General features: G+C 44.8%; 2 protein-coding genes across 2 annotated transcripts in view; both read left to right on the plus strand.

Moving 5' to 3' along the window:
• pwp1 (PWP1 homolog, endonuclein) overlaps positions 1 to 2,188 on the plus strand; it is a 44,887-nt gene extending 42,699 nt beyond the window's left edge. Inside the window, exon 15 of the mRNA XM_060839261.1 lies at positions 1,907 to 2,188. Within this exon, the coding sequence (XP_060695244.1) occupies positions 1,907 to 2,016 (110 nt within the window). The 3' untranslated portion in view covers positions 2,017 to 2,188. The remainder of the gene's footprint in view (positions 1 to 1,906) is intronic.
• Positions 2,189 to 6,353: 4,165 nt separating this feature from the next.
• Positions 6,354 to 15,108, plus strand: LOC132825042 (lysoplasmalogenase TMEM86A-like). The gene is made up of 3 exons (XM_060840048.1): positions 6,354 to 6,404; positions 9,633 to 9,822; positions 14,681 to 15,108. The coding sequence occupies exons 1-3, from the start codon at positions 6,354 to 6,356 to the stop codon at positions 15,106 to 15,108; spliced, it is 669 nt and encodes a 222-aa protein (XP_060696031.1).
• The last annotated feature ends 510 nt before the right edge of the window (positions 15,109 to 15,618 follow it).

The raw sequence follows: 15,618 nt of genomic DNA on the forward strand, positions 1-15,618 counted from the left end.
GGTTAAGAATCTTTTACCACAGATATAGTGATTGAGGCAGAGGTTGTTGTTTGTTTGAAGGGGACTTTGTAGAATTAGTTGAATCGGGGGAAGACATGTGTAGGTGAATGGCGAGGTCACATTTCAATTGTCCCAGCAGAGAGGCAGCATAAACACAATAGGCTGAATGGACATCTATTACATCATAAACTTTGGCTGAATAGATCATTTTATTGAGAAGTAGCAAACATTTGAAAATATTGGTGGGTATTGCTGGTCTTATTGCCCATCTCTACCAGCTGTTGGTGAGCTGCTGCAGTCCTTGGGGTATAGTGACACCCACAATGCTGTTTAAAAAGTTCCATGTTTTTGACCCAAAGACTGAGAAGGCGCAGTGATATATTTCCAAGTCAGGATGATGTGTGGGGCTTAGGAGGGAACTTGCAGGGGTTGATGTCTCACAGAGTATACTCAGAATGTTTATTTGATATTTTTGGTAACAGATGAGGTAACCTCCTTCAGCTGGGGACTGGTGTTGGTATTAAATATGATAAAGCAGTTTATAAGGCAGAGGAGTCAGTAACCAGAGGATTTAAGGTAACCGGCACAAAAAGAGCACTGAATAATAACTATTTTATTGGTGCCAGTTGTGACCTGGAATGTGGTGTTCGAAAAGAGCATTGAAGCAGGTTGAGTCGTAACTTTCAAAAAAGAATTGAATAAATACTCATGGAGAAATGTTACAGGACTGTGAAGAAAGAGCGATGGTGTGGAATTAAATAGATAATGCTGCCAAATAATCGACACAGGCTCCATGGGCTGAAGGTCCTTCTGTGCTGAATCATTTAATTATTATGTGATATTGAATGCAGTGCTTGTTCAGTTGACAGTGATTGGAAGGATGTTGCATTGTCACTGTCACTATTGTGTGTGAAGCAGTTCCTTCACCGTGTAATGTCTTTGAAAACGTGAGCGTTTTGATTGCTATGTGTGAGAGTTTGGATATTATTCAAGGAGAATTCCAGACTCCCCCAGAATTTTAGATTTTAGACATTGAACATTGAAACGCAGAGAGCAGCTGATGCTATGTACTAGTGCTGTGCTGATGTGTTCACTGTAATTTGGAAGGTAGTTGTATTTAAGTTCGTACAAAGGCTATCTTATCCTATCCAATAGTTTATTCAGCCTCATGTTAGTCTTGGCTTTAGTTGGCAGCACTCTGGCTTCTGTGTTTGGTCCTTCTCAAGAATGGGCACCCTCAGGTGGCAGAATGTTCCTCTTCACTTCAATAAAAGCAGAATACTGTGGATGCTGGCAATTGTTTCTAAAATCAGCAAATTCTGGAGAGAATCAGCAGCTCTGGCAACATCTGTGTGGAGAGAAACTGAGTTCACGTTTTGAGTTCGATATGACCCATCTTCAGACTTTTGTTTGTTGAGCTGAGTGGCTCTTAATTGTCCTCTAAAACAGCTTAAAGAGTCTGGAGTAACATCTAGACTAGATCAGGTAAGGATGGCAAATTTCCTTCCCTAAAGGACATTAATGTATCAGCTGAATTTTCTTCTTACAGTCTAAAGAATTAGAACAAGTTCTTTTTTACATGCAGAATGTAATGAATTCAGATTCCACCATCTGCCATCGTGGGATTTCAATCCTTGTCCCTGGATCATAAGCCTGCAGCTCTGCAATACTAGTCCAGTGATAGTACCACTACACACTGTCTCTCCCTTACTTATAGCATGGGCTACCTTGAAGAAATTCAGAACAGAATTTTGTGACCTTATCACACTGCTGCCATATCATATCTGCTTTCTTTGTTTGTAAGCCTTAGTAAGTTTGTGGAGAGTGTTTGTTTGTTCCCATATCTATAGATGCTCTGACGTTCAGTTCCTAATTTCTTTGTTTGTGTTACAATGTTGACTTCTAGTGAACACCGCCTTTGGATCTCGTGAAAGATTGCAGGTAGCTACACCCTGGAGGTCAACAGTCACTGGCTCCGTGACTAGCAGCACGACAGAAAGTGTCATGGAATCATAGGCTGAAGAAGACAGTCAGCTCCCTACAATCTCCCAGTGTCTCTGATCAAACAGCTTGGTCATTTCAAGGAAAGACTATGCCAACTGATTCTTTTTAATATTTTATTACATTATATAAAATTACTGAGCAGGTATCCTGCTTCATTTGTGTAATAAATTGAATGTTGCTTCTAGTTGTGCAGTTGAATTTTGTGGCTTCCCATTATTGGATCTAATTGTAAGATGGTTGCACAAAGATTTGTAAAGAATCCCTGATCCATGGAGAGTTACCATCAGTGCAAATAGAACTCCATTCACTGACAGTGGACACAAACTGGTTAAAAGCAAATTGCTGCAGATGCTGGAATCTGAAACCAAAAGAGAAAATACTACAAAATCTCAGCAGGTCTGGCTGCATCTGTAAGGAGAGAAAAGAGCTGATGTTTAGAGTCTAACTGACCCTTTGTCAAAGCTGGTCAGAGCTTTGACAAAGGGTCAGTTAGACTCAGCGTCAGCTCTTTTCTCTCCTTACAGATGCAGCCAGACCTGCTGAGATTTTCCAGCATTTTCTCTTTTTTGGACACAAACTGGTTTCCCAGTTTGATGTATTGAGAGGGAATACAATCCATACAAAGATGTGGATATGATGGTTAGTACATTACCATCATATCCACACCTTTATAATCACATTTTACATTTTTATTCCTGAAAAAATCAACAGGGACAGTGGAGATTATTGTTTCGAAGAAAATGGACAGTTGAGAAGCTCGGGGGAGGGGGGGGGGGAAGGGCATTGGTAAAGTGAAGGCACCTGATGTTACAGTACCCGCTTATTGAATGAACAATATATGCAATGCCATTGTGTCCTGCCTCTCTGTTTAATCCGATACATTATTTCTTTCCAGATGACTCTGTTTTGGATGATTTGATTAAACCAGCCTCCTCCACACGTTTAGGCATTGCATTCCAGACCCTCACCACTTGCTGCATGAAGTTTGTTCTTCCTGTCACTTTCAATCCTTTATTAATTTGTTGTTGAGACATTTGCGCGACTGAGGTTGGGGGGGGGGGGGGGGGGGTGGGAGGGAGACAGCCTCACTAAAATGGACTGTTCATTCAAATAGCCAGCACGGGCATAATGGACTGTATGGCCTCCTGTATTTGTATCGTTTAAGGAGATTGGGTCTGCATGAGCTTTAAGGTTGGAGAGAGACCCCATTGAAACTTACTAAATTCTTACAGGTGTGAATATAGAGAAACTGTTTTGCCCTGGGCAGTGTGTCTAACACCAGCGTATACAATCTGAACAAAAGGGTAGGCTACTTAAAACTGAAGAAAGGACAAATTACTTCACTCAGGGTGATTGGAAATATCTACTATAGAGAGAGCTGTGAAGGTTCAATCATTGAGCATGTTCAAGATAGCTGGGTAGATTTCTAGATATTTAAAACGTCAAGGGTTATGGAGATAGTGTGGAAAATGATGTTTAGATTGACGATCAACCGTGATTTAATTAAAAGTCTGAACAAGCTCAATGGGATGTAAGGCTATTCCTGATTCTGTTTCATCCAGAAATACCTCAGGCATGTAACAAAACCCTAGGAGGAGAACTCTAGAGAACCTCTAGAGTTGAACCGCAGTAATAGAAAAAGGTCATTCAGCCTATTAAGTCTGCCCTGCTATTCAGTACTGTCACAGAATTTCTGTGGACACAGTTTATCAATTGGTCCTGCTTCACAACCACCTAATGAAGGAGCAGTGCACAGAAAGCTAGTGCTTCCACATAAACCTGGTGGACTATAACCTGGTGTTGGGTGATGTTTAACTTTACCCACCCCAGTCCAATACTATCTCTGCCAAATCATGGCTCCTATTGTCCATAACCTATGACATCCTATCTACATCTAATTCTCGCTCCTAAACATAAAACATACTTTCTGTATGTGAACATCTGCAACCTAAAGACAACTGTAAGCTTATTGTCTGCAAGCCATTCCTTAAATGTTTCGACTTGGCTTATCCACTTCACCATGTACAAGGTACAAAGAATACACCGACCTCCTTGTCACTGTGGATGAGATGGCTGGGATTTCACGCACCTGTTCCCATTCTCAACTCTCCAGGGATGGCCTGAGAATCATTTGTGATGCTTCACTTCCCACTCCTGCACCATTACTGCTGGTGTCCACAAGGATCTATCCTTAGCTCCCTCTTGTTTGTCATCTTGATGACATTAGTTTGTAGGATCGCCCCCCCCCCCCCCCCACCACCACCTCAATCACCATTTCTGTAATGAATTCCAGTCAGCCATTCTGCCAAAATATCAGTTAATTATGTCATTTTCAGTTTCAAGACCATTAGACACAGAATTTATCAATATGTCCTGCTTCACAACCACTTCATGAAGGAGCAGTGCTCTGAAAGCTAGTGCTTCCACATAAACCTGTTGGACTATAACTCGGTATTGTGATGTTTAACTTTGTGGACAATGGGTAACGATATTTCACTGCAATGAGGACTGTAAATCACCAGGAAACAATCTGGGGCAGAGAGAGCAAAAAACGGCATAAAGTAATAAGTTGCAAATACCAGAAAGTACTGGAAAAGCTCAGCAGGTCTGCCACCATCTTTGGAGAGAAAGCAGTGTTAACATTTCCCAGAAACATTAACTCTGATTTCTCTGCAAAGATAAAGCTCAGCGGGTCTGCCACCATCTAAAGAGAGAGCAGTGTTAGCATTTCCCAGAAACATTATCTTTGCAGAGAAATCAGAGTTAAAGCTCAGCAGGTCTGGCAGTATCACCAATTTCTGTTTCTGATTTACAGCTCCAATAATAACAGCATTGGTCTATCCTGCCATCAGCTGTACTGATCTTGTTTGCAGCAACTGCATTGGCTTTTAACGTAATAATTACATTGGACCTTCCCTTGACAACTGCATTGATCCTTCCGAGAACATGCTGCACTAGTCCTGCCCATAATAAACTGCACTGCTCGTTCCTGTAACAACAGCTGTGCTGCTTCCTACAACTACTTTGGTCCTTTCTCTGGAATGATGCATTGATCCCATGCTGTACTGGTGTGCTTACACCAGCTGCATGTTTCCTAAACCAATTGAGTTAATTTCTTTTGTAGAATGCTGCATTGGTCCTTCCTCGTCACGCTGGACCTCCTAACAAGTGAGAGTCCATCCACTGACGCAACGATGAGATAAATACGCACATTGTTGATAAAATAATGAGCGGGTTACGTTTTAATTCATTCAAAATCTAACATCAAAGGTCATAAATAAGCAATGGTTGACCAACATTTCCCATTTGCTACGGTTACTATGGCAAGTATTTTCGAGCAATGAACTCGGATAAGTCTGCAGTTCGAAGTGAGAGTTGGGACCTGAAATCTCATGGAAATTGTCAAGGTAACTGTGAACTCCGGGTGTTGGGAGCTTGTTCCAATCGCTGACTTCCATTTACACCCGGAAACATTGTCGCGACGTGAATACAGGGCAATATCAGCAGGCAACAAGAATGTGAAACATTCCCAGCCACAATAAGGGTTAAATCTCAGCCAGGATGCAAGATACAATCGCAGCAGCAGCAGTATTTTTTTTTCTGATCATTTAATACTGAAATGTAAATGTGTAATTATATTCCCGTTGGGTGACAGACTTGGGTACTGGGGAGTGCGAGGTGTTGCTTAAAAAAATGGGGATAAAACAGTTTTAAAAATTCCTGCATTGCTTGATCTCCGTTAGCTCTTAAACATAAACCGGGTTGTGTAAGAATGGCATCACAGTGGATTTCAATCGTGTCATTCGTGTTTGAGGAATGATCATTTGGGTACAAGGAGATCCCATAACCAACGGTGATAAATGATCTGAATCACAGGGAGATACTGTCGTGCTTGAATGAAAGATGATCCGGGAGGTGCCGCCAAATGAGATTGAACAGTGGAACAGGATCGAGGGACCGAGTGGCCTTAATTCATAACTTTGTATGTTTATAGCAACCATAGAGGTGGTCGTTTTGTCACATGGAGTCTGTGACAGCTGGGTGCAGAGAAAGCCCACCAGTGTCACTCTCAGCTCACAATTTGTTTACTTCAAAGTCCCATCCAGTTTCCTTTTGAAATCATTCACGCTCACCAGCAGTGAGTTCCATCAAGCAGTAACTACACAAGGAAATTCTTTCTCACATCTGACCCCCCCCCCCCCCACAATCAACACCCACCCCCTTTTTCCTTGTCTACCTTTACCAAACCTTTCCCTGTCTTGTCCACCTCAATCAGACCTCTTCAGTAGCTCCACAAAGGAGGAATAGTGACCTGGAAAACATTGGAGCTTCCACACTCACCCGAGAAGATGGTGAACTGGCAGTTCAGGCCAGCAGTAGAACTGGGAGCTATGACATTGGCAAGGATGCTCCCAGGGACTAGTCACATTTCCTGATCACAGCCAGAGAGAAGACCATCTACTTAAATTACTGATAGCCTCTCAACACACACTATCACATTCATACCTCCTCCCAACTCCATGCTAATAAGCATCCCTGATTTTCAACCTTTCACCCTTGGCAGCCCCCGCCTTCAGTTGTTTGGTTCCTAAGCTCTTCCAAATTCCCAATGCCTTACTCTCCTCCTTTAAAATAGTCCTTAATTCCACCTCTTCGCTCGCTGTTCACCAATCCTAATATCTCCTTCTGTGACTTGGCATCAGAATTGGATAACTCACAAGAAGCAAGTCATGAGGGTTTCACTAAAGGCTATAAAAGTTGTTTTACAATTTGTAGAAATACAATCAGCCCATGGAGCACAAAGGGTGGCACGGTGGCACAGTGGTTAGCACTACTGCCTCAGAGTGCCAGAGACCCAAGTTCAATTCCAGCCTCGGGTGACTGACTGTGTGGAGTTTGCACATTCTCCCTGTGTCTGTGTGGGTTTCCTCCAGGTGCTCCAGTTTACTCCCACTCCAAAAAAAGTGTGCAGGTTAGGTGAATTGGCCATGCTAAGTTGCCCATAGTGTTAGATCAAGGGGTAAATGTAGGGGAATGGGTCTGGATGGGTTGCGCTTCAGTGTGGACTTGTTGGGCCTAAGGGCCTGTTTCCACACTGTAAGTAATCTAATCTAAAAGTCCTGGTTGGTAATAATAACTCAAAATCAATTCCTCAGCCACAGGAATCATCTTTTTGTTGCGTAATTGCACAGATGTCAATAAAACACTTTACAGTCAGCTAGGTGGCATCATTACATGAGACACTCTACTATGGAGACTCTATCTTACTTTCAGTCATTCAGTGACATAATAATCCAAGTCCATATAGCAGATTAAAGAGGCTCTTGTGATGCAGTGGTAGTGTGACCTTGGAAACGGGATCAAGTCCTACCCATTCTAGCAGTGCATCATAACACCTCTGAATATATTGATTAAAAATGCCTATAAGCTAGGCTGTATATGTGAGTGTGATATTAGCATTTAAAGTCAGTTGTTAATAAACTTCTACCTGACTCAACATGAACCCAAATTGTGGTGTTGGTTGCATAGGCTAACGTATAGATAATCATAATGCCATAAGACATGGAAGCAGAATTAGCCCATTGAGTCTGCTCTGCCATTTTCTCAACTCCATTCTCCTGCCTTCTCTCAATAATCCACGGTGGCTCAGTGGTTAGCACTGCTGCCTCACAGGAGCAGGGTCCCAGGTTCAGTTCCAGCCTCTGGTGACTGTGTGGAGTTTGCACGTTCTCCCCGTGTCTGCATGGGTTTCCTCCAGGTGCTCCGGTTTCCTCCCGCACTCCAAAGATGTGCAGGTCAGGTGAATTGGCCATGCTAAATTGCCCATAATGTTAGGTGCATTAGTCAGGGGTAAATGTAGAGGAATGGGTCTGGGTGGGTTGCTCTTCAGAGAGTTGGTGTGGACTTGTTGGGCTGAAGGGCCTGTTTCCACACTGAAGGGAATCTAATCTAACCCTTGATCCCCTTACCAATCAACAGTTATCTACCTCTGTCTTAACAACACTCAATAACTTAGCCATGACAGTCCCCTGCAGCAATAAGTTCCGTAGACTAACCACCATCTGCTGAAGACATTCCTCTTCATCTCAGTTTTAAAGGGTTGTCCCTTCAACCTGAGGCTGTGCCCATGGATCCTAGTCTCTCCTACTAATGGAAACATCTCCTGCATGTCCAATGCTCTTTGTATGCTGTAAGTTTCAATCAGATCTCCCCTCATCCTTCTACACTCTAGTGAATAAAAAATGAGGTCTGCAGATGCTGGAGATCACAGCTGCAAATGTGTTGCTGGTCAAAGCACAGCAGGTTAGGCAGCATCTCAGGAATAGAGAATTCGACGTTTCGAGCATAAGCCCTTCCTGATGAAGGGCTTATGCTCGAAACGTCGAACACTCTAGTGAATACAGAACCAAAGTCCTCAACTGCTCCCCATCTGACAAACCCTTGGGATCACCCCTGTAAACCTCCTTTGGAACTCCTCTATTGGCAGCACACCCTTCCTCAGATACAGGGCCCAAAACTGCTCACAATATTCCAGAGACTTACAGAGCCTCAGCAGTATATCTCCACTCTTCTATTCTAGCCCCTTTGAAATGAATGCTGACACTGCATTTGCCAACTGAACCTGCATGTTAACCTTAAGAGAATCCTGAACTAGGACTCCTAAGTGCCTTTGCACTTCACATTTCCAAAGCCTTTTCTCTGAAGAAAATAGTCTATGCCTCTATTCTCCCTAACAAAGTGCATAACCTCACATGTCCCCCCACTGTATTCCATCTCCCATTTCTTTGCCCTCTCACCTACCTTGCCCAAATCCTTCTGCAGCTTCCCCACTTCCTCAGCACTCCTTGTCCCTCCACCTATCTTTGTGTCACCTGCAAACTTATGAACAATGGTCCTTTGTCCAGATTGTTAATGTATAATGTGAGTAGTTGTGGACATCCACTGCCATTCTGAAAAGATGCTTTTATCCCCACTCTGTATGTTACGCCAGTCAGCATAACATAGTTAATATAGAAACCCTTATTAAACCTCCCCTCAGTCTGGTACAAGCAGTCCCTGTTTTTATGTCAGGCTGTCCTAATGACTTTCATTCACCCGTTTCCTGGAAACGTCTGAGCAGTTGGCACTGAGAATTGAACTTGTGTGCAGAATCATGATTTGGAGAAGCCAGTGTTGGACTGGGGTGTACAAAGTTAAAAATCACACAACCCTAGGTTATAGTCCAACAGGTTTATTTGGAAGCACACTAGCTTTCGGAGCACTGCTCTTTCAGGTGTTTGTGAAGCAGGACCATAAGAGACAGAATTTATAGCAAAAGACTATAATGTCACGTAACCGAAATGATAAACCTAGATTAAGTCTTTCATCTTTTAGAATGGGTTTGCTCATTTCAAATCCCAGAACTTCTTTTCAGTCACTTTCTAAAGATAACTTCAGGTTTTCCATCAACAGGTGCCATCTCAGCTCAGGCAATGCATTAAAGGTGTGAGGTTAAAGTCTGTCTCTGTTCAAAACTTGAATGCAAACTCTAGATACATACACCCAAAGCACCAAGTCAAATGCTGATATGAGCCGGTGGTGTTCGATATGTTGAGTTGTGGACTGAATGGTCTCCTCTTTGACTTCAGTTTGTGGTTCCCTATGTTCTGGCTCTGCTGCTGCGGTTCGAGTTTGGGTTACCCGAAACACGTCCGAATCCAACGAAGGCATTGCTCCGAGTTTTGCCGATTATCGTTCTCATCGCTGCAGTGCAGCAGAGACACCGTGGAAACGAATTCTCCCTCCGCCTGTCAGCAGGGCTCAGCTTCTCGGCTGCAGGTGAGACACGCGACCTGGTGGCAGCTGGCAATGAACGCTCTAGTTACAACAGCTCAAGAGGCAAGTGCAGATCACGGGCCTGGAGAATCCATTACCAAGCCGCAAGGTCTGAGGGGAGAAAGTGAGGTCTGCAGATGCTTGAAATCAGAGCTGAAAAGCTCAAGGTCTGAGGGTACAGGTTGATTGGGGGTTGGTTTGGGCTGGGCACCTGGCTGGTAATGCACATGAACAGCGTGAGTTCGATTCCTGCAGGATTCTCCTTACTCTCTATCCTGAGGCATGCTGACCATCACTAGTTTTCTCTCTCTTATAAGTGAGCAGCCCTGTGATCTGGTACGACCCTGGAGACATTACCCGTCTACAGGTTCATTACCCTCTCCTATGAACAAGTCTCCATCTCTCCTGTCTACATCCCAAAATCTCATGTGTTTCCCTCACTGAGCCATACGCTGAACATTTGGCTTTATTAGAGACTCACCAATATTTTCACAAGGGGAACAAGGTAGCTACAAAGAGGGCCGTTGTGCCTATTGTACCTATGACAGTATTTTGGCAGAAGGGAGCTGATCTGATTTGATTGCAGTATCTTTGACATTTAAAAGTGTCATCGATAGTGTCTGTGTTTCCAAGATTTAAATTTTCTGTCAAAGTCGCAGATCTTAGGAAATTTAATGCCCATTACATTTTCACTGTTTATTCTGCGGTATCATTAGATTTCCTCAAGCCCACTCAATTACCCAGAGGTTTTGTTATCTGGTTTACCTGTAATAGGAACAAATCCCATTATTGTTCCAATTTTAACTGAAAAGACTTTGAGTAATGACTCAAACATGAACTGATCATTTTTTGATTTGCCAGAATAATTAGAGCTCAGATCAGAGGATTCAACCTCCAGTATGGTTGTGCACAGAATCCAGGCTGATATTCCTAATGTTGATATTAAGATACTGTTGTGCTGCTGAAGGGTCAGTACTGAGGAAGTGCTGCATTGTCGGAGGATCAGTACAGAAGGAGCGCTGAACTGTCAGAGGATCAGTACTCAGGGAGAGCTTCACTGTGGGCGGGTCAATAATGAAGCAGTACAGCACTGTCAGAAGGTCAGTGCTGAGGGAGCGCTGCACTGATAGTCAGTTCTGAGGGAGTGCTGCACTCTGGAGGGTCAGTACTGAGGGAGTGCTGCATTGACAGAGTCAGTACTGAGGGAGTGCTGCACTGTTGGGGGATCAGTACTGAGGGAGTGCTGCACTGATAGAGAGTCAGTACTGAGGGAGTGCTGCATTAATAGAGGGTCAGTGCTGTGGGAGCATCAGACGGTCAGAAGCTAGGAGGGGGAATGCTGCAGTGTTGAAGGGTCAGTACTGAGGAGTCTGTAAATCGGAGTATCACAACTGAGGAAACCCTTTATTGTCAGAGTGAGGAATGAACAGTGCTAAACAATTTGAAGTTAGATACTGAGAAAGCACTATACTCTCAGTGGGGAAGTAATAAAGGATGAACAAATACTGGCCTAGCCAGTAATGCCCACATCTGTGAATTAATAACAAAGAATAAAGGGCAGCACGGTGGCACAGTGATTAGCACTGCTGCCTCACAGCGCTAGAGACCTGGGTTCAATTCCAGCCTCAGATGACTCTCTGTGTGGAGTTTGCACATTCTCCCCGTGTCTGTGTGGGCTTCCTCCGGGAGCTCTAGTTTCCTCCCACAGTCCAAAAGAAATGTGCAGGTTAGGTGAATTGGCCATGCTAAATTGCCCTAGTGTTAGGTGAAGGGGTAAATGTAGGAGAATGGGTCTGGGTGGGTTACGCTTCAGCGGGTCAGTATGGACTTGTTGGGCCGAAGGGCCTGTTTCCACACTGTAAGGAGGACAAAGAGACCATTACAATCTCAGAGGATTACAATCAACATTTAATTTCTATCCCCACGCAACTGAGCATCTTGGCTGGACTGGTGATTAAAAGTCAATTACATTGTGATGGGTCTGGTGTCACCTTAAGAAAGAATGACAGATTTCCCTCCCTAAAGGGTGAAGATGAGTTCTATACTTACCATTAGTTTATTGCTCCAGACGTATTTAATTCATTACTAGCTCCCTAGCTGGTGTTGAGACTTCAAACTCTGAATTCTGGACCTATACTATAAGCTTCTGGGTGACTGATTGCATATTGTAATCATAGTTCAAGGTACCCAACTCTGGGAGCTTGCTGCTCACTGCTACTCCTTCCACATTCACAACAGTGACTCCACAGCAACGGCCTTCCTTGGTTGGAAAGCACTTTGGAATGTCTTGGTGACAGGGGCTACATAATTGCAAGTCTTTCTATAACAGGGTCAAATCAAATGAGACATTTTGAGTGACTGAATGGTGTTTGCAATGCTTGATGGTAATTCTGTTGTGGCTCAGCTGGTCACAGTGTTATGCTTGACTCATGAACATAGGACCTTAAGTCCCACTCCAGAGCTAGGAGCATAAACCTCATGCTGCATTGTCTGTGGAATCCTTTTCTAATGAGATAATAAATGGAGATCCTGCCCATGCATTTAGATAAATGTGAGGTGCTGCATTTTGGAAATGCAAATCAGAGCAGGACTTATACACTTGATGGTAAGGTCCTGGGGAGTGTTGGTGAACAGAGACCTTGGAGTGCAGGTTCATTGTTCCTTGAAAGTAGAATTGCAGGTAGATAGGATAGTGAAGGCGGTGTTTGGTATGCTTTCCTTTATTAGTCAGAGTATTGAATGTAGGATTTGGGAGGTCATGTTAGGCCACTTTGGAGTACAAAGGAACCTTGATTATCCGAATACCAAATATCCGAAAATTGGATTATTTGAAGGAGATTTCGAGGTTCCGATGGGAACATTACATCAGAGATGTGTTTCCAACAGTGACTGCGTTGTTAACAGTGATTAAACAAGCACCTTCTCCAAATGACTGACCTCCCACCCTCTCTCTCTCCCCACACTTTCCCTAGAGCTCCCCGGATAATCTCTCCAACATTGTCCTGTTAAGGGCAAAGGTGGAACCTGAGAAAAAGTTGCAGTAAAAAGTTGTGTGTGTGGTTTTGTATGTGTGTGTGGCTGTGTGTGTGTGTCTGTATGACTGTGGCTGTGTGTGTGTGTGTGTGTGTGTGTCTGTGCGTGTATGTGTCTGTGTGTGTGTGGCTGTGTGTGCCTATGTGTATGTGGCTGTCTGTGTGTCTGTGTGTGTGGCTGTGTGTGTGTGTGTGTGGCTGTCTGTGTGTGTGTGGCTGTGTGTGTGTGTGTGGCTGTCTGTGTGTGTGTGGCTGTGTGTGTGTGTGGCTGTGTGTGTGTGTGGCTGTCTGTGTGTGTGTGTGGCTGTGTGTGTGTGTCTGTGTGTGTGGCTGTCTGTGTGTGTCTGTGTGTGTTGTGTGTGTGGCTGTCTGTGTGTGTGTGTGTGTGGCTGTCTGTGTGTGTTGTGTGTGTGGCTGTGTGTGTGTCTGTGTATGTGGCTGTGTGTGTGTGTCTGTGTATGTGGCTGTGTGTATGTGTCTGTGTGTGTGTGTGCGCATGTGCTATTTGGAGACTAACCCCATGAAGGCAGCTGCAGCAGCGGTCTTGTTGGTGTCCAGTCCAACTGTCCCGGTTAGGGGGTGGTATTGGACAGGGTTGGGGGCGGGAGGTGGTGTTGCATGGGTGTTGGGGGCGGTGTTGGATGGGGTTGGAGGTGAGGGTGCAGTGGTGGGAGCGGTGTTGTAAGGGGTTGGGGGGATGGTGTTGGTGGTAGTGTTGGATGGGGTTGGGGCGGGGGAGTGTTGGGGCGATGTTGGATGGGGTTGGGGGCGGTGGTGCAGTGTTGGAGGTGGGGGGTTGTTGAGGCAGGGGAGTGTTGGGGGCGGTGTTGGATGGGGTTGGGGGCGGAGGCGCGGTGTTGGAGGTGGGGGTTGTTGGGGGCGGGGGTGGTGTTGTATGGGGTTGGGGGCAGTAGGTGGTGTAGCCTCACGTGCTGTGTTCCGCTGCAGTATCCTGAACAAGGAGCAGACTTTTAAAAACTCCGAGCCCCAGAGGAAAGGCATTTAATCGATTTTCCAAATAATCGATTATCCAAACAAAATAGTGCCAGCCCTTCACATTCAGATAATTGAGGTTCCCCTGTATTCATGCAATTCTGGTCTCCATCCTTTCGGAAAGATGTTGTGAAACTTAAAAGGGTTCAGAAAAGATTTACAAGGACGTTTCCAGGATTGGAGGATTTGAGCTACCGGGAGGGGCTGAACAGGCTGGGGCTGTTTTCCTTGGAGCATCGGAGGCTGAGGGGTGACCTTATTGAGGTTTATAATAATCATGAGGGGCATGGATGGGGTAAATAGACAAGGTCTTTTCCCTGGGTGGGGGAATTCAGAACCAGAGGGCATAGGTTTAGGGTGAGAGGGGAAAGATTTAAAAGGGACCTAAGGGACAACTTATTCAGACAGCGAGTGGTGAGTGAATGGAATGAGCTCCCAGAGGAAGTGGTGGAAGCTGGTACAATTGCAGTATTTAAAAGGCATCTAGATGTTTATGAATAGGAAGCGTTTAGCAGGCCGGTGGGACTAGATTGGGTTGGGAATCTGGTCAGCATGGACCACTTAGACCGAAGTGTCTGTTTCCATGCTGTACATCTCTATGACTCTGTTCAGATGGATGTGAAATTTTCCACAAAGGAAGTATTCCCCAATGCCCAGCTCAACAGCCCATCCCTCAATCAGTTGCCCCAATGATGATGAAATGTTATCACATTGGTGTTTGTGGGAGCTGGCGGTGTGGGAATTTCCTGGTGGGTGTGAAGGACCTCTGAGATATTTCAGAGTCCTGAAAGTAGCAGCATGTATTTGCAAATCCTTGTTTTTTTTCAACCTTGCAGGTGACCTGTGCCTTCTTTTCAAACATCAGTATGTCATCATTGGGATCATCTGTTTCAGCATCGCCTACTGCATGTACGCTCTGGCCTTCAAACTGAAGAATGACAATTTCCTGCTGGCGTGTTTGTCTTGCTTCATAGTGATTGTGATTTATCATTTCACAACTCCCAAACTGCGTGGGCTACAGGGTCCTGCTGCGATTATCTACATCACTACAGCACTCCTCATGACTTGGAGGGCAATGGCTTGGTATAGCAAGACCCGGAAATACAACTGCTTGGCTGCTGTTGTCGGGTCTGTCGTACTTGTGGTGTCCGAAACAGTACTTTCCAAACACATATTCCAGTTCCCTTTCAATCAAATTGAAGTGATTGACAGATACCCTTATTACTTGGGACAGCTACTCATTGCTTTATCTGCCCTCCCATAAACAGAATCCAACAAGAAACATTTCCTCATGTTATTCTTTCATATTTTCAGGATGTAATTTTCTTTTACCAACACCTTCTCTTCCCACCTCCCACCCACCCCACTTCCCTGGCCGCCTTGTCTTCTCATGTTCACTGCTCACTTGAGGGACCAGAATGCATCAGGCCGTTCACTGACTTGTCACAGGACCAGTTGCCAAAACCTGCCCTTGGTCAGTCACAGAGTCAGACTAAACCGGGAGAGGCTGGAGCTGCTGTGGACGTGGAATTGGCATCTTGCAGAGTTGCAGTGCTCAGCATACACCAACCTCCACCGTCCCCCACATCTTCCCAGGGATGTTGCCAGTTCATCGCAGGGTTTTGATAGTTTGGAGGAAGGGGGAATGTGCAATCCTCAGTCACTATAGTCAGCTCTACTTCCCACCTCTGTTAATGGTCTGAACCTAGAACTGCAAGTAAAAAGGCGAGAGGGTTGGGGTGGGGGGGGAGAATCTGTACAGGTACGTGTCCCC

Source organism: Hemiscyllium ocellatum, chromosome 19, assembly GCF_020745735.1.
Source record: "Hemiscyllium ocellatum isolate sHemOce1 chromosome 19, sHemOce1.pat.X.cur, whole genome shotgun sequence".
NCBI classification, from domain to species: Eukaryota; Metazoa; Chordata; class Chondrichthyes; order Orectolobiformes; family Hemiscylliidae; genus Hemiscyllium; species Hemiscyllium ocellatum.

Bases quoted from the DNA above. Each gene is read 5' to 3' on its own strand.
- LOC132825042 (XM_060840048.1), top strand. From the start codon at position 6,354: ATGGTGAACTGGCAGTTCAGGCCAGCAGTAGAACTGGGAGCTATGACA. The intron at 6,405-9,632 runs GCAAGGATGCTC...CTTTGACTTCAG, and splicing joins AACTGGGAGCTATGACATTG to TTTGTGGTTCCCTATGTTCT. The intron at 9,823-14,680 runs GTGAGACACGCG...TCAACCTTGCAG, and splicing joins GCTCAGCTTCTCGGCTGCAG to GTGACCTGTGCCTTCTTTTC.